The sequence below is a fragment of the Equus przewalskii genome, chromosome 13, assembly GCF_037783145.1.
Source record: "Equus przewalskii isolate Varuska chromosome 13, EquPr2, whole genome shotgun sequence".
Lineage (NCBI taxonomy): Eukaryota > Metazoa > Chordata > Mammalia > Perissodactyla > Equidae > Equus > Equus przewalskii.
The window spans coordinates 45,869,507-45,891,648 of NC_091843.1; the positions used below are offsets into that span (position 1 = coordinate 45,869,507).

Sequence of the window (22,142 nt, forward strand, 5' to 3'; positions counted from 1 at the left end):
GTTAAGAGGTGACAGGCTCAATCAATTATCAACAGCAGCTCCAGCTCTGTCTGTTGTTTTCTCTCCACTGTAAAGCTGCTTTCATGCTGAGGGCTAGTCAGGGCATTAGCCAGGGGAGATTGATCTAGAAGGTAACATCCCCCTATCTGGGTTGTGCTAGGATTTTCTTTTCTCTCCTTTCCTGCTTTCCATCTATCTCACCTTCAATATCCCATGGGATTAAGATAATCTTTGGAAAATAAGGAGATGGAGACTTGATTATCATAGTAACACATCAAAAATTGCAGAGCTGATAGTTTGTCTGGGAGAGAGTCCACTCTTAACAAACTGAAAGATTTAAAGCTTTCTCACAGAAACACACAGTAAGGGCATGCTAACTTTTGGCTTCACTGTGGTGTCGGAAGTGATGGGCAGAACTACAAGAGTGGAACACGGAGACCTAGTCGGGTCCAGAAAAATAAAGGGGGATGGTAGTATTTGAGGAGATGAGAAGGAGGGACCAGAGAGAAGGGATTTCTGAAGTGGATTCTGCAGGGGCTGAAGTCTACTCCATGGAAAAGGTTCTTTTGGAACCATGGAAAAGTGCTTTGAGTCCCTTTCTGGGGTAGCTGTGTGTTCATGATCAGTTGCAAGTTGGTTTCATTCTGAAAACAGACTGCACCTGTACATACCTGCAGACATCTCAGGTGAAACGCTGAGGTTATATACAAGTATGGCAAGATTCTAGCTTTGGATGAAAACAGAACCTACTCGTAGACCCCATGTTTTTTTGTAATGAACTTCTAGACTCAACATCACAAAGCTATTGTGAGTCTAAAACTCAATTACTTCCTTAAAAAAAAGTCAGATTTAGAAATTTTGTTTTGTATATAGTCAGCATCCATAATACGATTATGCACTAGTTACATAGTGTAGAAGACTCTTCACCCTGGTTTGCAAGAAGCAATTCTTTCTAGGGATAGTCTTTTAATTTGGGAACAAAAGGGTGACAGCTCTACTTGAAGCCAGCCCTAAACCAATAAGTCTTAAAATGTAGTGTCTAGAATATGTTCTTCAGGAATACCACATGTGTTTGTGAAAATGCATATTCCCGGGCTGTACACCCAAGACCAGGAATGTGCATTCTTACTGATCACACATGCTTAGTAAATTTGAGAACTTCTACTGAAGCAGTGCTAAACAGGTTTAGCCTATGTTCACCCATTTCCCATCTCTCATTACAATCGCCCTTACATATAAGGAGACTCTTATGTGTCTATGAACTCCTGGATGATGTGATTCTCATGTTTGCTATAACTAATATCTATTACTGTGCCTGGTAGACAGAAGAATTTTGATGAATATTTGTTGAATTAAATGGAGAAGTAACAATACAATCAGACTCATGGGAGAGCTAGAGCTGTTTGCCTGAGTAATGCTGTTTCAGGACAGTAAAAATTAAGTACCAAAGTCTTCCTTAAAGTTAATGCCTACCTGTGCCCTTTGGGTAGGAAATAGTTCACTTGAGGGGGATGCATGGGAGAAGAATATGATATGATTCTTCTATTCTATTAGTTCCTGGGTAGCTTTCTTTTGCCCATCCTCCATTTTTCCTGATATTATTTTGTGCTGTCGATAGCTCCTTGGTACAGTCATTAACAGAAGAGTATATTTTGCTTTGGTCTTAGTCTTGCTCCTAAGGGAAAAGTCCGTGTTTTGTGTTTTCCCAGGGAGATGCTGTCTCCGGATACTTTTCCCAAAGGACTGCAGCTCTGATTTATCCATTCTTTATTTCTTTTGATTATTTTGGTTTTATTTCATTTCTACCCTTGCTAAATGTTAACAAAATACATGCCACAAAGAAACACATTCTAGAAGATACGAAAGGACAGACCTCATGGCTATTTACTCTACTGGCCATGATTCTGCTCTTCAGTACCTTCATATTCGCCAGTTTGAAGCCTGCCCTCCAGGACAGCATTCTGTTCACAAGTGAGCTGCATACTAAAATGGGATTGGTGCCACCCCCCACCCCCCTGCAGTGTGACAAACCTCTAGTAAGAGGATAATGCTAAGTTCTTTGACCATCTGTCTAGTTTTGTGTTTTTCCTCCTTCCACTGTTAACCAGGAATGTCTAAAAACAGTATTCTACAGCTGGGTGGATTACGTGACTACTGATGTCTAAAGGGGAAACACTCAGTGTTTGTTTCTTAACACTTCCTTTTGCTTTTTCCTTCCAATATCAACATTATAGGATATATTCAAACCCATGAACTTGAACTTGAGTTTGCCAGTGAGGAGACTACTTGAGTTCTGGACTTTACCTTGATGACACAATAAACTTTTATTGTTTTCTTACTGAGAATCTTTACATATCCTCATTAGAGACCACAGGAATGATGCTATTATTATAGAAAATTGAGGTTTCTTGTAAACATTCTGGAGAGTCCTCGACCTTTTGGAAAGGATGGGGTCCCTGCTGAGCTTCCAGCTGCTGAATCTTCCTTTCCTTTTCCTCTAAAACTTCTTCCAGCTGAGTGATCTTCTCAGTCTGAAAGGAAAGCTGTGTTGACAACTCCATAATCAGGCTAATTTTTCGATCACCTTCTTCCACAGGAGGCAGACTGCCACAGGACTCTTCTAGTGTGTTGCCTTCTAAAGCAAACAAGAAAAGGAAAGACTGAGCAGCTTTAATTTGATTTCCCAGAACACAAAGAGAGAGAAGAGGAAAAGCTTCATTTCTCACGTCCTTAAAAGAGAACACAGATGTTGCATCATCTGGTTAGATATACTGAGAATGGAATCTGGATCCAGTGAGGGGAAAGATTCTGGGTGCTCATGAAAAAAGAACTTGGAAGCCTCCAGAAAGGGAGGAGAATCAGTCTTTGCCAACTCTTTTTTATATGCATCGAACTTTCAATTAACGGGAATTAGCAGTCCTTGAAAATCCAATCTACAAAAACAGCCATCCCAAATTTCATGTTATCCTTTTCCCTAAGAATCTTTCACAAGAGCTACAATCAAGCAGAAGTATGCTTCAATTTGAATTTTAATTTCACTAGGGGGAAGAAAAGGTCATTGCCCCTTCTGGGAGAAGTGATAATGAGAAAAGACTAGTTTCTTGACCCAAGTCAGCTTTAGAGTTGGCAGAGGTGTATAAGGTGATCCAGGGAAAACTCTGTTAGCTTGACATCTCCCATAGAGATTCATTTCTTTTAGGTCTGAAGGCTTTTCAGCATTTCTTAATAGAATCACGAATACCTCCTGAACAGAAGAGCTTATCCTTTGTCAATTTCTATCAGCTAACCCTCAGATAAGCATACAGGCCTGAGTAAGGAAGGAGAGAGAGGCTCCAACAAAGAGATAAAAGATTAGTGGCTGCCAGCAGGGAATTCTTCAAAATAAATCTCACTGGATCATCAAAAACTTTAGCTACTGAATTAAACCTCATCCTATTAGACTTTAGTAGTACCACCCTCCTTACTGCTCTCATCCTGAAATTTCCACCATTAAAATAATTTCTCTGAGTTATATAAAAGGCAGACTTCAGCTATAAGAAGTTAGGGATGTCAAGGGCATGGGTATCATTGTAGGAATAATTGAGCCAAGAGCATATGAATGAACCTGACACTTAGTATCGACAGTTGATTGCTATAACTGAAGGTCCAGCATTTACTTAATCCCCAGTGAAAACAAACCCTGCAGCTGCACCTGAGAGAAACATAACTGTCTGTCCAGGATACAAAAGCCTGCTACTATTGTGTACCTACACACCTGCTAAAGATAGGGCAGCTTTGCTGTGGTAGTGCACGCAGGCAGAGAATCACCTATTTCTTAGCAAACAAAACGAATTTGCAGTCATCACTTTCCCGAGGGATCACGGGGTGAAAGCTTGAGCACCGCGTTGTGTGGCAGGCAGGATGCTTTTGGCTTCATGAAAGTGGTGAGAGGAGAGATCAGGCTGTTCTCTGCTCGTAGAAATTATTATTAGCAACATACTACATTTCAAGAATCCATGGAAAAATTTTTGTTCTCAACATTTTAAATTCTAACAATAACATTTAAGGAGATGGTGATTTGAGTACCTTTCTTAAAAAGCAGTGAAAAAATCTCAAATCTCAAAGGAGAATTTATTTTGTTGCCTCTGCAACACGCCTGTGCTTTCAGGAGAGGGAGGCCATATGGTGAGAGAACTTCCTCATCTGCTCGTATGCCAGGGCCTCACTTTTACCTCTATCTGGCCAGAGCTGCACTGTCCAATATGATAGCCACTAGCCACATGTGGCCATTAAGCAATTGAATGTGGCTAGTCTGAATCGGGATATGCTGTAAGTATAAAATACACATTTGATTTGGAAGACTTAGTTTGAAAACAATGTGAAATAGCTCATTAAATTTTAAAAATTGATTACACATTAAAATAATATTTTGGATATATTGTGTTAAGATCTATTTTAAAAATTAATAAATTAATTGTTTTTACTTTTTAAAAACGTGGCTACTAGAAAACTTAAAAATATCACTTGTGGCTTGCATTTGTGGCTCTCCTTATATTTCTACTGGATAGTGCTAGGCTAGAGTTTCCTTTTGGATGAGCACTCTCCGAAACGCAGGCGGATGTCTTCCTTATAGATGGCTCTAGTTAATGTGTACAACTGTTATTTGGGAGGGAGGATTGCTGACCCTCAACCTTTAGCACTAGATCATGTTTTTGTTACCCCAGAAGGTGGAGGCATGGAAATCTGGGCTCGGGAGAATGGGTTCTTGTGGTTTGAAGTGAGTTTTAACAGGAGAGGACAGAGAAGATAGGAAGTGGCAGCCTTAGGCAGTTGGAAGAGGCTAAGGATAGGAATGGTGGGCAGAATGGGGAAGGCTGGGCTTCTGTGAGGCTTAGGGGTGGAGGTGCGCATGAGGAGCCTCTCTGTTTGTACATGTCTGTCTGTCATGTTCTCCTTTCTCTTTGACCCCTCCGTCAATCTTTTCTTTCCCCAGTTTTTCCTTTCCTTTCAGGAAAAGCTATTGTTTACCCATTTGTACATTGAACAAAGGAGTTTAGTGCTATTCTAGAAGGCAAACTGTTGAAAAGTGTTTTTTGAATTGTTTTTTAAAAAATAATACAGTATAGGTAGAGGCCCGTGGCCGAGTGGTTAAGTTGGTGTGCTCTGCTTTGGAGGCCCAGAGTTTCGCCAGTTCGGATCCTGGGCGCGGACATGGCACTGATCATCAGGCCATGTTGAGGCGGCGTCCCACAAGCCACAACTAGTAGAAGGACCCACAACTAAAAGTATACAACTATCTACTGGGGGGGATTTGGGGAGAAGGGCAAAAATGCAGCAGAGTGACATTACATAGGCGACTATAGTCACTAGGTCCACATCCTCTGTCTCTGCCCTCTCAGAAGAGAGTAGTAGGTAGAGAAAGTGACGCAGGTGTCTTTGTCAGATCAGGCTGCCATAACAAAGTACTAGAGACTGGGTGCTTACACAACAGGTATTTATTTTGTCACAGCTCTGGAGGCTGGAAGTCCAAGATCAGGGAGCCAGCGTGGTTGGGTTCCCGTGAGAGCTCTCTTCCTGGTTTGCAGATAGCCACCTTCTGTGTCCTCACATGATGGAGAGAGACACCACAAACTCTGTGATGTTTCTTCTTATAAGGGCACTAATCTCATTAAGAGGGCCCCATTGGCATGATGTCATCTAAACCTAATTACTTCTCAAAGGCACCATCTCCAAATACTATGTCATTGGGGGTTAGGGCTTCAACACATGAATGGGGGCAGGGGACACAATTCAGTCCATAGCACAGGGAGAAGACCATTGGAAAAGGAATGGAGAAGGTACAAGAAGCTGAAAAAAGGAGAGATGGCATGAGGCCTTTGATTACTACTGTATTGTTTTCATATATTAAATGAAAATGCTGATAAAGAGACAAGATAAAAGCACGTACACCAAAAAAAAAAAAATCTCATACAAGTGTATTTTACTATTAAATGACCTTTTTACGTATATAACAAAAATATTTTTGTTCCGTTTCTAAACACATTATAAATAACAAAAGTGATATAAGCTCTTCAACAAAGTGGGGAACTCCAGGAATCTCACATCCTATTTGTCTTGGAAATAGCCCAAGGCTACCCTAGTGAGTTTTCCAGACTCCACTACTAACCTTCGTATGATCTGGCCTGCAATCCTCTCCCCTGGTCCAGGTTCCCTCATCTGGAAGGGATGTGTGTCGCAAAGGTCCTGACTGCTCTCCATGTTCCCAAATCTCAAACACTGGTTTTTCCTATGTCTTTCCTAGGCTTTCACTAGCAGCTCAGACAGTCTTGCCAAGGCCACGACTGCCTGAAGCATGGAGAATTCTGTCATCTGACCAGATAATCTCAGTGTAACCCCTTACCCAGAGGTTCTAGGAGACCCAGAGATAAGAGGGATTCTTCTATCTGTCAGAGACAGGGGGACAAACCCGACTAGCCACAGTCAGGCTATGAACTCATCACGATTGCTACTGGTGCGGAGGTTTTCACAAGCAGACGCCATTTTTCATGATTTCCTCTCTTTCAGCCTCCATTTAAAATAGGTGTGAAGCAGGAGTGAGAAGGAAGTTTCAGGGTCATGACAAAGAAGAGACAGGAGAAGCCGTGGGGATAGTTGTGCAGGTTTAGAAAGAGGACAGACGACAGGAGCCTTCTGTCTGCAGCTGGGCCAGGCTGTGCTCAGTTTTCGATGTGGGCCCTGAAAGACGAAAGGCCCAGAAGAAATTGTGACATTTGCCTTTGGCCATTTCCAGCTTCTCATTCTTCATACCCTCAAAAGCTTCAGGCTCTCAGCAAAGTGTCAGATGAGAGTTATGTCTGTCAAAAATGACTAAATAGATAACAGCAGAGGTAATTGTAGTTTAAGGAGTAGCTTAGAGACTTAGAGTTGGAATATGCATTTTGGGGTGATCTGGTCTCACCTGTACAGGAATTATTTCTGCAATATCCCTAACTGGTAATTTTCTAAGCAAGTGGCTTTCAGACGTTGGGGTCCCTCAAGGTCTTCTTAGGTCAGCTGCTAATTGTAATCAATGAGTAAAATTTGCATTTGCCATCAGTGCAGCTACATGTTCTCATAGAGATATCTGACAGGTGGGAGGCTGTGATAGACAGACTGGGAAGAGAGCTGGGTACACTTGTTGCTAATCAGAGAAAGATGTGTTGTAACACTAGGTCAAAAGACCTACAACACGTGAAAACATTGCCTCGTGAATCCGGGAAGTTAATAGTTTTGTGTAAACAGTGATACAGAGCTGAAGGGTGGTCCAGTGAATGGCTGGGAGGCTTTTTTTTAGATCTTCTAAGTACTTCTTTCTAAAAAGGGTGTTCTCTTTTGATCCCTTCACTTATGCCACCACCCAAAAGTGTTTACTAAACAGAGAAATTCTGAGAAGCACAGACCTAGTTTCTGATTCAAATACCTCTAACAATGGGAAGCACACTTGTCCCCAACCAGGTCTCAATATCCTCCATGGTTATCTTTTTGTTCATTCGTTCATTCATTAGTTGTTGGGAGCCAGCACATAGAGAATGAATCAGACGCGCTGCTGGCTCCTACAGTTGCAGCTGCAGGGTTGAGCAGGGAGAGGCAACCCTGGGTTAAACCCTAAAGGACCTTCAGGATTTTGCCTCAACAAACACCTCCGCTGGATACTCACTCAGGAATATTTACTTTTCTCTCCGCCTTTCAAGCTAATGACCAAGGTTTCCAAGTATTTACTCAATGAGACTCTTACCGGTGAGGTGATTAAATACCTCATTCCAACAAAGCCACCCAGGATTACCGTTTGGCCTAAAAGACTATGTCAGCTTCCTCTTCTGCATGAATGCCCATCACTCTGACTCACCTTCAAGCTGGTTTTGAAAGCTGTGTATATTTCTCAGTAACCACAAGGGAGTCCGGTTTCATCTATTGCCATAGTTGGACTTGAAAATTGGCACATCCTTGTAAACATATCCCTCTCCCTACTTGAACAAAAAACAAAACGACAACAAAAACCTTCCTAGTTTTCTATCCTCTAGACTTTTACAACGAACATTTGAGAATAGTAATTCTCTGAAATAAATGATTCACTTATTTTTTGCATTCTTGTAGCACAAATATTTTACCTCTTGAAAATCAGATTAGTCTTACTTCTCAAAGATTTCTCTATCTGCCCCTTCAATGTTTTTATTTGTACAGAGACCAATCTTTAGAGTGCCAAATGACCGACTTCGAAGGGTTTTCCATTTCTTTCCGCCAATGCTGTGAACGCTTAAAATACATCTGAAGTTGGCGTGTGTTTGTTGATTTGGAAAAAACAAGCAGCATTATAAGAACAGATTGAATTGACAAATGTTTGGTCAATTAAAAGAATTAAAATGCAGTGTGATATTTGCTAGAAATTTTTGATATGTATCACAAAACTTCCCACATCATAATGATGACCAGTCTTATAATAAGATTATATCTTAAACAGAAAACTTGAGGTGAAGTAGCAGACTGGAGCAAATTTATATTTTCACCTAGCAATAGCCCAACAGTCCCATATCCAGTGCTTAAAAATATCTGTCTGATTTAATAAGTGCTTTGGTGGGAATAAGATACTTAGTTGAAAGCATGATGGAAAGGCTGCAGCCTTGATGTCAGGGGAAAGTACTCAGGAGAGCAGTGGGATCAGAGAGCCCATAGAAAATACAACAAAAAAAAAGACCTAGAAAAAACAAGGAGCAAGAGAGACTGTGTAGGAAGCACTTGTTGCTTCAAGTTCATTGGGCTTCAAGCAGATGCTGTGCCTGCACCTGTCCTCAGAACCAGCGTGAGGGGTCTGGCTGATGTGGATGCTTCGGGAACTTGTTCAGTGTTTGGAGACGAGGTGGGATGAAAAGCACTCATCTCTAACCACTCTGCCGTGGTGGGATGCTCTCACCGCGAGCCATGTGTGGGAGATAAGCAGATCAAGGGAACTGCAGGTTCCTAGCCTCCGTCCTGTGTTCACTCCGAGGCATAAAACACTGTGAGCCTATGTTTAGTATTTATTGAAATGGCTAATTCTCGTGCCCAGCGCATGCAGTCGAAGTACTGCAATTGCTTTATATCTGGCCACCATGCTTCTGCTGCCCTTTCAATCTGGTTTCAACTCTGCACAGAGAGGTCCCATTAAAAAATAAGTTTGGTCTTGACACTCTTTTGTTCAGAATCCACCAATGATTTTTCGTCTCATGAACACTAAAAACCAAGTGCTACAATGCAAGATCCTACGTGATCTGGCCCCCCTTTACCTTGCTGACCCATCTATTCTTTCTCTCCTCATTCACTCTGCTATATTCCCACTATCCTCATTCCTAAAAGACCAGGCATATTCCCACCCCAGGGCCTTTGCATTTGCTGTTTCCTCTGCCTGAAAAATTGTACCCCTGATGCATACATGGTTAGCTCCCTCAATTCTTTCAGGTCTTTCCTCTCCAAAGTCACTTTCACACAATGGCCCCTTCCCTGACCATCCTGCCTACAGTTTCAACCCGGCCCCCACTGCTGAACTCATCAAATCCCTGTTCCCTGCTTTGGTTTACTGATATGCTCTACCTGACTGCTCTATTTTATTTTTCTCGTGTTGGTACTCTTTCCCCCTACACTAGAATGAAAGATCCATGAAGACGGAGCTTTCGATTGTTTTGTTTACTACTGTATCCTCTGTGCCTAAAGCACTGCTTGGCACATTTGTTAAGTCACTTGTTAAGTGAATAAATGAAAGAAAGTTAAGTGCATATATGATACAAAATCACCGTAGCAACGGCCAGTTCAAGGCTTTCAGTTGGTGTATCATTAGAATAGTTCCTAGATTTCCTCCCAAGACACATATTTTCTTTACACGAAGCTTTTCACTACTGCATCTTTTCCCCAGATAATAAACTGTTGGGATTGTACGACATTGCACCTAACATCTCTGAGTTTCACGGTTTTCTTTTTTAAGTAGAAAAACAGAAACATTAGAACAGGTCTCTTCCAGAGCTGTGACTTAGAGATTCTCAGGAGCTATAAAAATGGTTCTCCAAGCTGGTGCCCGGGAAGCTTCATCAATACAGAGGATCCAGGCCTCATTGCTGAAATTCCGCTTGAGTGAAGCTAGGAGGGTGTTGGGAATCTATATTTCTACAAAGCTCTCCAGGTAATTCTGATGATCAGCCAGGTTTTTGCAATTGAATTTCTGCTCAGCTACAATAGTGAATTAAGCTTTTGGCTAAATCCTAAAAGGTAGGCCAGAAATCTCCCAGGCAAGCCTCTTCTTGACCAGGCAGCAATACACACAGTGGGGGAAGAGAGATCACATCTAATATACTCTGTACGCCCCTCCCTTGTTATCTGACGTGGCTCTGCCTGTAAACATTATTAGCTTACTGCATGCATCCACGGTCCTCAAGGCTCCCGCTCCTCCTCTAATTAGCTTAAATCTCAGCAGCATCTTGCCAGTTCTAACTTGGCTGAATTATCTCCAGAATATCCAGAGACAATGATGACTGTTTAGAGGTTTGTTTTTGCTTTTGCTTCTGTTTCTGCTTCCAAATGAATGGATGGATCTATTTCCTCATAGGCAAGTCTGAATAGGAGTCTCTCTTCCATCCCATGAGGAGGGGGTGGGAGAGGGAAGGAACCAGAGGAAGGGGAAGAGAGAGAGAGCATGCTTTGGGGTGGATGCATAGTGACTCTCCAGCTTCCGTAAGAGTTTAATAGCTACCACCACCACGCAGGGCACAAGTGAATCCCCTTCTGCAGATCTGAATCCAGAAGTTTCTTCTTGGAGCTTGCTGGAGTCAGCTGATATGTGCAAGAAGATTGATAAGAACATTATCACAGAAAGATGTGTAAATACCTTCGCAGTAGCTCAGGAGGGAGGGAAGGGCTGTTTGTGTGGAAAAGCAAGTGAGGACATCACAAAGATGGTGCCACAAAATGAATATAGGCTGGCACATGGCGGGAGGTGGGGAAACTCCCAGTGGCCAGACATTGCTGGGTGAGCAGAGTGCGGTGCTGTTTTCCACCTTCTATGTACACGGGTAGGGCAGTGTTTTACTAGGCAAGGGTGGGACAGCGTAGGTTAACTTACCCCATAACTCTCTTTCTGGGGCAGGGTTCCTTCCCACCTACTTCAGGGTCTCAGATCACATCGGATTGTTCTGCAGAAGGAATTCTTAGACGAGGTTGAAAAATGACACAAACAGTGTTAGCATAACCATGCACCTGAGTTATGCCAAGAGGAGATCAATCTAAGCAGCAGGAAGGGTTTTTGGAACCTCTCTTACCTCTTCCTACGAGCAGGACCTGAAGTCCCCTCCTATAAGTCTGGCTGCTTTGAAGAGAATAATGGATGAACGCAATGGCTGACAGCCTGGCCAGGGGCCAAAGGGTAAAAATGGATCCTGGTAGAACAGGAAATTCAAGAGAGGGAGAGACCTAGAAGACTATGAGAAAGAAAGAAAAAAAAAAGAGACAATAGATGAAGGACTGTTTCTATGCTTGTCTGAAATGGAATCAGTATGGATTCAAAGTCAGTTGGAGGAATACAAGTCAGGATGATTGTACATCCTTTGGACTGCATGTTGCACTAGAGTGCCTCACAGTGAGTCTTCTCCCTGTTTTTCTTCCTGATGCCCAGGGCTTATATGAGGGTAAGTCCTTATGAAATGAGGAACACCAATTTAGTTTATCTGCATTAATTTTCAAAAGGTGTTACAGCTTCTAGTGTTGTATGGCATTGAGAGATAAAATGATGCCACAGTAATAATAGTATTGGCAGAGTTATTCTTTGATAATGATAATGAAATTTAGTTGTTTTTTTGTGTGTGTGTGGAAAGACGGGATAAAGGATTATCTTTTTCGTTGATTAGCATTTTGCGTGTTGAATCTATGTGGAGGAATAAAGTTTGTGGAGAGGGGGTACAAGTCATGTTGCAGACTTGACACTGCTATTAAGTCTCTCTGACAATAGGATCCCCCCCAAAGATGTCCCCAAAACCTGTGAATATGTTATGACAAAAGGAGCTTTGCAGTTAGGATTAAATTAAGGATCTTGAGATGGGAAAATTATCCTACATTATCTGAGAGGGCCAAATGTAATCACAAGTGTCCTCATAAAAGGGAATTGGAGGTCAGTGTCAGAGAGAAATTTCTGAAGATGCTACACTGTTGGCTTTGAAGAAGCCAAAGAATGCAAGTGACCTATAGAAGCTGGAAAAGGCAAAGAAATGGATTCTCCTCTAGGTCTGCTGCAAGGAACACAGCCCTGTTAACATCTGGATTTCAGCCCAGTGACACCTGTTTTGGACTTCCAATCTCCAGAACTATACGATAATAAATTTGTATTGTTATAAGCCACTAAACTTGTGGTAATTTATTACAACAGTAATTGGAAACAATTACAGAAGGGAAAACTAAGGAATGTCAGAGTACAATAACGAGAAAAATCTATCCATTATAGGACATTTGGGTGCAGTGTCACCAATGGACTTGAATTTCAATTTAAGGGCAACTGAGGGTTTCCAATATCCAGAGAGGACTAGATCCAGACCCTCCTGCATCCTCTGGAATTTTTTGCCATTGTTATTCCCTCTTCCTTATAAATGTTAACTTTTCTGCTGGCTCCAAGCCATTAGTATTTAAACACACTCAACTGCTCCATCTTAAAAAGGAAATAAAACACTTTCACTACTTAATGCCTGTTTCAGCTCCTGCTCTACCACTCTTCTAACCTTTACAGTCAAGTCTCTTGGAAGAGTCATCTATACTCTGATTCTCTTTCCTCCTACTTTTCTTGTGTTAGCCCACTGCACTCTAGCTTTTATTTTCAATTACAGTCCTAACTTGGCCTCGCTGAGGTTTCTGGTGTCACTAAATCCAATGGACTGGCTTCAGTGATCATCTTGAATGACCTCAACATTTGCCACTGTTGACAGGCCCCATTAAAACACCCTTCCTTTGACTTCTGCAATATGACACTCTCTTTTCCGCCAAACTTTCTGGCTACTTCTTTGGTCTCATTTTGTGGGCTCTTCCTCAGGTCAATTACTGCACGGAGATCCTTACATTCCTGGTTTTAAACTTCCTTCTTTCTCTCTATGGGTATTTTCATTCGTTCCTCTGGCCTTGGTTGCAATCTATTTGTGTGAATGATGCCCACATTTACAACTCTACCTCAGACCTGAGCTCTGGACCCTGATCCCTCCATTGATAGATCTCATAAGCATCTCAGATACACTATGTGCAAAACTGAACTCATTGTATATCCTCCAAAATTGGTATCCTTCCAGTGTTCACCAGCTGAGTAAAATAGCATCACCATGCATCTATTTGCTAAAGTCAGAAATCTGAGAGTTACTTTAGATTCCTCCTTTGATCTTCCATCCAGCTTATCACAAAGTCCTATTGATTCAAACTCTTAATTTTGTCTAATTGTCTCCATACCCACTAGGTCAAGCAATACACTCCTACAGCATCCTTCACCTCTGTGCCCTTGTAATTCTCATTAAAAAATTATGTTCTTAATCTCTACAGGGTACTATTTTATTAAGGACTTTTCTAAACTCCATTATTTCTTCCTCAGCTTTAGTCACTTTACAGAAATGTAATAGATGGCCATAAAAAACTAACAAGCTGGTAGGGACCACTTATCAGATGATACAAATGGGCTTTACAGTGGTACACCTGAGCACTTAGACATTTATTTTTGGAATCTACAGGGTTCAGTTTAGAAGAGAACAAGAGAAAAGTAGTTTTTAGGGAAGGACATAAAAGTGGTTTGAGTGCATGAGAAGCAATAGCAAAGTTGAAGTGGGTAGGAAAATATGAAAGTGGGAGGGCCCTTGCACACTTGAGAGGAATAGCTCACAGAAACAAACACTGCTTATCAATCTTACCTCCTATATAAGTAAGGACAATTCCTCTACCCTCTAGGTCCTTCTGGCTGGTCTACGAAATGAATTGACATGAGACAGAATAACAGGAGAAAATCAAACAAAGCTTTATGACACATATACATGGGAGAGACCCAGGAAAACTGAACAACTTGCCAGAATGGCTGAGGTTGTCATCTTAAATAACATCTTCAGCTAAAGATAAAGGAGGATGTTGGGGGCGGGAGGAGTCAGTTATGGGAGATTACCAGAGAAAGCACAGTAAATAAGAGTAAAGTTTTCATGCAGATTTAAGTCCTTGCCTTCTGCATTGGTAAGTTTCTAGAGATAAGGTCACCTCCCCCTCTTCTTGGTACTGAGTGGGGGACACCTTTACAAATGAAGATTTCCCTTACATGTAAATGTCTCTTACAAAAGGTAACTTCTGCTTTGTTTTCAGAGCTTCTCCCCTGTCTGCAGTTCCTTAAAGGTAACAAGCCCAAAATAATCCTCACACCTAAGAGATAGTCTTAAGGTGGCAAATTCTGCTCGTCTACATAATTACATCTAACTTCATTTTTATTAACTCTTTCTTTCACTTCTATTCATGAAACTTGCTGTTAGTTTAAATTTTACAGTAATAAGACAACAGGAAGAAATCGCCCCAGGGATGGGTGAAGGCCAGGAAGGTCTCTGCTAAGTTAAATTGGCAGCATAAAAATGCCCTGTTCTTAAGGACAGCTTGTGAAACATGGTTCTTTCAATTCTTCCTCCCAGTGGATGCTGTTCCAATTTTAACAGCTTGATTTTATTTTTTGAAATTTCAAGATATAATTTCATTACAGTCAAAAGTAATGGAGAAATTCCCCAAGAGGGAACTCAAACAAGCTTTTCCTTATTTAGGAAATCTTCTGATATTTGGTACATGTGTTAATTTTGATAGATGTTTTTCCCATTAGTTACCTACTTTATCATGTAAATTACATACCTTGAGAACATCATCAAAGCTAATGGTGAAAGGGTTATTTTTAGGTTGGGCTTAAATCCAAGGCACTTTAGAGAAGCGCAAAAAGCTGTCAAGGAAACTGGTGAAATACTCAGCAAAATGCTTCCATTCTGATACGGGGAAGTTTTGCTGTATATATTTTGAATGTATTGTACATAAATATTAGAAAATAATATTTATAATTTTTAGACATGTCAAAATACTTCCATAATTATGATTTCACTTTTTTCCTTTTTCCATAGCTCCTTCCTCCATACTTGTAAGACAGAAGGAAAAGAGAGGAAGAAAAAGGAAGTGGGGAAAGAAATGAACACTAACAGAGCACTTACTTTATGTCATTTTACGAAGAACTTGTTTAGCAATCATGCAAAGTAAATGTTTATATCTTGTTTCTATTTTTATGACTGATACCAACGGAATCCTTGCGTAGAAGCAGACTTGGAATATGCAGGCCATTTTTCAACCTCATCACCACTCCCCCCTCCTTCTCCCCTATCTCTACCATCAGGTATTTCATATAAGTACATGTGAGCCTTGTCCCACAAGCATATTCTCCTGATCTGAGGTCACCACATATCCCTGGGTGTCATATTCTGAGTACTTCTCAAGTATTTATGGAATATTCCTGACTTTAAAAGAATAAAACATACCAGGTGTCTCATTCTTTTTTGTTTCCATCTATTATTAACTTCTGATCTGGAAAATGCTAAGATAATAGGAATCTTAGGAATTGGCAAAAGAATGACCATTAAGTCTTGTGGCCATTTGTTCTGGCTATTTTCCAGGATGGCCCTCTCTGTGTCTTCTGGTTCTAACCACCTGGATAAACAAAGGCTTAGGACATATTAATTTTCAGCAGGCCAAGTTCTCATTTTGTCTCTGGTTGAAGATATAGGAATTATTTAAATTTAATCTGTATTATGTACTAATTGGTCACTTCTATTCTTAAACCACTTAGATTGAACCTTCAAATGAGAAAGAGTGCCTAAAATTGTAAAAATATCTTTGTTGGAGTTCAATCAATCAAGAGAGGTAATTCCAATTTTTAGTTGGAATTAACCTCAAAGAATCAATACCATCTGTGAATATATCAGTCAGGGTGATTTCAGCTCCAGATAACAGTACACATGACTATCAGCAACGTAGACAATGGGGAATTTGTTACCGCACATAAGGTGAAGTCTGGGGAATTCCAGGGTTAGCTCATTCTGTGGCTCAAGGAAGCCAGGTTGGCTTCTCTTAGTTTCTGTGGTCTTTCCCTCCTATTTGTAAAGTGGCTATATCCTTTGCAGGGCATTGTCTAAACATTGAAAGACAAAGGAGAGTCTTGTCTTGTCTCACCTTTTTAAGGGTTAGGAAAACTTCCATGATTCTTGCAGCACAATTTACCTTATACATTTTTTGTCTGTGGTTATATCATATTCCCAAAGCAGCCCTTGACAAGAAAGTAGAATCATCATTATTGGTTAAGACTAATAAACAGGAGCATTCTGGTGTGGATGAGGAGGACCCTTGAAATACATTGTCTGCCTAAATTATGAATAAAATTGGGGCTTTGTTAAGAAGGAAGAAGAATGGAGTCTTTTGTGTAGGTGACTAATAGAGTCTGCCATAGTGAACAAACAAAACTGTTTTTATACATAATGGCAATAATAGTGTATCGTTCAGTACTATTGTGGGTGCAAAAAACCCAAAACCCCAACTCTAACTGGCTTAAGTAATAAAGAGAATGTATTGAAATAAGGCTAGTTTCGGGCAAGACTTGAACTAGTAGTCACAATAACGTAGCCGAAGATCTTTTGGTCTCTCTTTTCTGTCTTTACAATGTCAGCTTCTTCCTAGCCTGGTACTATTTTGGTAGACAGATGACTGCCACTGTCTGTCAAGGATAACCCTCCTTCTTTCTATCTAGTGTCAAAGAGGGTCTTTACCTTTATCTACTACAGAAAAATAGGAGGCTTTTCTCTCCCATAAGTTTCAACAAGTATCCCTCACATTCCATTGGCTCATATTAGATTACAAGCTCATCTCTGAACCAATGGATGGGCTGTGCAATTGATGTTAAGCTTATAACATTGTAATGTATTTAAAGTAACGCAATTTATGACAGTAATTTTCTGACAGAAGTGAAAGGAAGTCAGAAAGACAAGTGAATGGATGAATGAATGAATGATGAATAAAGAAAGACCTCTCTCAATTATTATAAAGTTCATATTTTAGTAGCCATTTTCCTAGAAAGAGTTTCAATAAATTGAACAATTATTGTCTGGAAGATAGCATAAAGTAAAGCAAATCAGCAAAAATCAAATTTATAGGAAACATCTAGTAAAAGCCACATCAGTATCAAAATTCTAGCAGCATAAGATGCCGGTTGTTTTAGATGCAACTTATTGGTTTTGAAAAATATTAAGAAGTTATTCATTGTGACATTTTGATATTGGGGAAATTGAATTATTTTTTGGCCAAAGAACTCAAACAAAATTCAATTTAGGTTCAAATTTAGCTTTGATGTTTGTTTATAATTTGAAGAGAATTTTTAAATCTAAATATAAGAAGAAATATTTTTAGTAGCATATACTTTTTAGTGCACAATGATGTTCAATGCCAAGAATGTCAACATTTCTAAAATGCCTACTATATTCATCGCAAAATTTTTAAAATGTATATTTATACACTCTAAAATACACTCTTTGACAAATTAATAGTGTCTAAGAGCCAGCAAGTGAATTATATAATTCAGTATGGGAAGAAAGGGCAGAGCCCAAAAGATGCAAGGAGAGGGTTCAGGGCCTATACTCACGTAAATGGCCACTACAATAATTTCCTAAAATCTTGGACAAATCAGCCCCTCTGTGTGCCAGCCTCTTCATTTAGTAAACAAAAAATGTTAATTTATATAATCAATGAAAAATTTTTCTGATTCTAGAATTCTGTAATTGTATTAGGGACTTTGGGCTTCAGGGCATATATTCTAAACTATTTTGATACTTAAAATAACGTGTTTTTAGTTTAAATGTTGGCATTTAAGCTTCTTATGTCTAGTATAATCTCCCGTACTACATCCACATTGTCCCCTAGTGGGTACATGATAAGCACCAGATTCTCGTTGAGTTAATTTGAAGGCAATGATGGTGATTGTGACTCTGTCTTCAATAGATGGATTGAAAGGAGTAAATAGCTTATTTAGTATCCCTCTAGTGTCACTATGACCCCAAAACTACTTCTCAGTCTTTTCTTGGAAAAACAGCCCAAAAGACCAAAGGTGAGCAAAAACAACTTGGTTACTATGTCTTTAGCTTTTTCAGCTTCCTGGAGATTATGAGTCCTATTGATGATAAACCACAAAGTTACATATTTGCATATGAGCATGAGTCTCCCAAATGGGGAAATTAAGAATGTTGCCAAGTAAGAATTTCAATTAAAATTGAAAAAAAAGATTTTTAAAGTTGATTCTATATTAATAACTAGTATAATAAATATTTGAAAAACCAGTAGGACAACTTAAATCTTCAAATTATCATCTCTCTGCAAGGATGGCATAGGAGTGTAGGTGTATATATTTCTCCATGTGTCAACATATGTCTGTGTAATCTAAGAAAAGCCAAAGAGGTATCCAGAGACAATGTGACACAGGAAGTAATAGAGGGTAAGTGGCTACTATTCAATGGGGAATCCTTTATCTGGAATTACCCTACCTGAAAGTGCCACTCTCTGTCAAAATGGCCCATGCTGCCCCTGCAGTGCAAAACAGATAAAAGTACAGAGGGTTAGGGAGAGTGAGAGAGAGAGAGAAAGAAAGAGGGAGGGAGAGTGAGATCTAGTGAGGCAGCATAGTAGAGGAAAAAGCTAGAGGGACGAATTGTCCTTGGGCAATTTTGCAGAGGATGGTTTGAAAAATAGTGCCTCTCTAAGGTCCCAGCACTGTCCTGTGCAGTATCAAGGTAAGATCTGCTACAGAACTTCAGAGAGAAAGACTTTGTGCTTTGAGGGAGAACTCTGAACAACTGCAGATGAAGAGACTGAGAATTCTCAATTGATTGAAAAGCCCTAATACAAGAGAGTGACTCTGCCATATACAGCCTGAAACTGGGACAGTGCAAACCATAGGGGAGAACCAGGGCAACGATGCAAAATATGGACAGGACCAGGAAGGAGTTGGTTTTTTATCCACAAATTCCTTAAGGAATAGGATTAGCAATTAATACAAGAACTACATGGTTTGCTCAAGGTAAATTTAGAAAACTGTTGATAGTATGTCTTATAGTATGGTTTCAGGCCTTCCCAATCCTTTCATCTTTACAAAGTTCTGAGTTAAAGAACCCTTCAGATATTGTTAGAGATAAGCATGGGAACCAAGTGGAAGCACCTGACTCCAGCAACCAAGAATCTGGAGTGGTAAAACCTGATAAGCAGCATCATTTTCCAAGTGCTGTTTGAATAAGGCCTGATCCTATCAGAATGTGTCACACGTTCCGCGTGCATATATACATTATAAATACACATTTACATAAGCATGGCCAGGAGTCAGCAGAGACCAGCTAAAACAATAACATTTGGCTAAAAGCAAACTTAACCTCCCCTCCATCGATGCTATACTTTTATGTAAAAACAAATCAACATAAAATTTGATTTCATAAAAATTCTTCTGGACTAACATCAACTAAGAGAAAAATGTAAATAAGTAGAATAATATAAGTTAGCATTTCTGAATGGGACTCATTTATTTTGAGGGGTTTTGGAGATTTGGGTTTATTCTTTCACTCTACAAAGCGCCTGTTATACACAGAGGACGCTTTGGAAAATAATCATACACTAGCCTCAAAATTAGGCCTTGGAGATAAAACAGTGACTAGAAACCAGCGTCTATCCTCAAGGAATAATCTAAATGCTTGATTCTTCTATTATTCATAATAAGCTTGTTTGCATCAATAATCTGTTAATCGGCTCAGGTTTAAGATAAAGAATTGCAGATGTTCTCTTCTACAAAAGACGTTCCACATGAAAGCAAGCTTCTTGAGAGGTATTATAGGACTTCAAATGTAAAATATACCCCTTAGTTTCCTATAGTTAAGAGGAATGTGTGTAGAATGATATATAAGAACTGTTTTCTTTGTGTAGAACATAAAACTATAGTATTAATATTCAGGGAAGGGAGCAATCTGTGTTTAAACTCCAATCACTTGCTGTGTGAGTTTGGCAGAGTTACTTAAACTTTCTGTGCTTCAGTCTCTTCATTTGTAAATAGACCTATCAATACATCAACACAGTACCTCATAGAATTGTAAGAGATTTACGCGAGTTAATTCATGTTAAGCTCTTACAGTAATGCCTGGCACATAAAAATTGCACAAGAAATGTTAACTGCATCGTTATTGTTGCCTGCTTAATATTTCTAAGCACATTCCCCAAATCAAAGCTCCCCTTCTTCTTGTAAATCAACTGATGTTTCTATTTAGTAGAATGGTCAAGAAGAAGTTTCCATTTGTACAAGTTCACAATCCCATAGCTCTATTTCCAAAATCTGAAAAGCTCTGGAAACTGGAAGTTCTTCATAGCTCATCTGGTGGCAAAATCTGACCTGACCCAATCTGAATTCATTTGGCAGCAAAATCTGATCTGAACTGATAGGAAACTATTTATACATCCCATTCAGTGCAAATGTTAATATATTCAGTTATGGAATATTATCCCAGACACTATTCGGATTACCTTTCAAATCTGAGAAATTCTGCATTCTGAAACATATTTGGCCCCCAAGTTTCAGACAATAAATTGTAAAGCTGTACTAGTCAAGGTAGAGAGTATAGAAGAAATTTCCATCTGTGGCTCTGCAAGGCAAGATTTATTAATCAAGGATGTGAATTTCTCCAATTATAAACATCCTAAACCACTCAGCTCTCCAGATCCAAAAATGTGAAACTTGTTTCCTCCAGGACATTCATTATCACTAAATCTATCTTCCCTCCTACTTGTTCCCTCCACTACAATTCCAAGGAGCAGTTATCTTGGTTTTGGAATATTTATCAAGTTATAATAATTCTACCCCTTCTCCAATTATCTTAATCTCTCACTCCCCTTCCCCAATCTCTATCCACATTCATACAAATACAAATAAATACAAATAAAGTACAGGTCAAAGCAAACTCAAATTTTTGCGTGTAGATATATATCCCCCCAACCCTGCTCTTGAATCCTTCTTCTAGTTCCGTCCACCTGGGATAAGGCAAGGTGTCAAGAAAGATGGGTCTTGCCAAACATATAAACTGCATTTTGCCCTCCAGCCCATCTCCTGTTATGCATGAGCCTCTGGTTGGAAGAACTGTCTAGTCTTCAGGCAGTTCATCTGGTTTTATCTCAGGAAGTCGACAGTAGATTCCAATCTAAAAGGCCTATTCTTGTTAATGACTCCTGAGATCTCCAGAGACGTCTAGAAGAAAATTCTTCTAAGGCTCCTTCCTCTCTATCTGCAGGGAGTCTAAAGGCATGTGTTTTAAAATTTTCCAAATAGACCTAATCTCCACATCAGATTTAACTACAGTAACTACAGCTGGGTTTAAAAATCTAATCTCACTCACATTACTAATAGAAAGCAGCAGTCTGCGTGGAACTGAACCTGAAAATTTCTTTTCCAGTGCACTTAGGATGTTTTCTTTCTCTTTTGTGGTCAGAGAAGCTTCAAGATGTAGAACTACTTAGTTACTAAGGTGGCCAACAGTGAAGAGGTACACGTAGGTTTATAAGAGATATTAATCTGAACAAGTGAAGCATTCAAGCCCCAGGGACGTGAAGACCCAGTTTTGAAGGAAATATGGTAAAATGGTGTCTGCATTTGAATTCTCTCTGGGCCGTTTACTCATTGTGTGTCCTAGAGCAAAACTATTTAACTTCTTTGGGCTCCGTTTGGTCAGTACCATAGGTATCATAATACCTGCTTTTGCAGAATTACCCCAGATCACAGCAGAAAATTACGGAGATGGGATTCAAATTTTCATCTGTTTGACTCCTGAAACACTGGTCTTGTCCTTGAATCATGCTGTCTCTAGAAAGGTCACAGGGTAAACAGAACATTCCTTCTGCTGCTAAACAACCATGGCTAGCTATTAATATAATGTGGAAGAGTTTTTGAACAGTTTAACATGGTTGCAGTGTTAAATTTAAAAGACTACCTTGTCCTAAGAAACAAGGTGACAACAGAGGCCAATCTGGAGCTGGCTGTGGTTCTTCTACGGTTAGATGTAAATCTGGTTATGTGG

General features: G+C 39.8%; 1 protein-coding gene and 1 long non-coding RNA gene across 7 annotated transcripts in view; one reads left to right on the forward strand and one right to left on the reverse strand.

Moving 5' to 3' along the window:
• The window catches only part of CCDC192 (coiled-coil domain containing 192), a 224,497-nt gene that overhangs the window by 43,400 nt on the left and 158,955 nt on the right, over window positions 1-22,142 (reverse strand). Inside the window, exon 7 of one of the 5 annotated variants that reach the window (XM_008530077.2) lies at window positions 2,292-2,635. The exons of 3 other annotated variants lie outside the window; for them this stretch is intronic. In XM_008530077.2, the coding sequence (XP_008528299.2) occupies window positions 2,349-2,635 (287 nt within the window). In that variant the 3' untranslated portion in view covers window positions 2,292-2,348. Of the gene's footprint in view, window positions 1-2,291; window positions 2,636-22,142 lie in introns of those variants that run through there. One more of the 5 variants, XM_070571256.1, reaches the window with a different exon arrangement.
• On the forward strand, window positions 10,383-15,550 carry LOC139075333 (uncharacterized). Of its 2 annotated transcripts, XR_011525632.1 has the most exons (3): window positions 10,409-10,524; window positions 14,344-14,373; window positions 15,132-15,550. It is a non-coding gene; the product is annotated as an uncharacterized lncRNA (long non-coding RNA). The 2 variants fall into 2 exon arrangements; XR_011525631.1 differs by lacking the exon at window positions 14,344-14,373 and having other exon boundaries at window positions 10,383-10,524.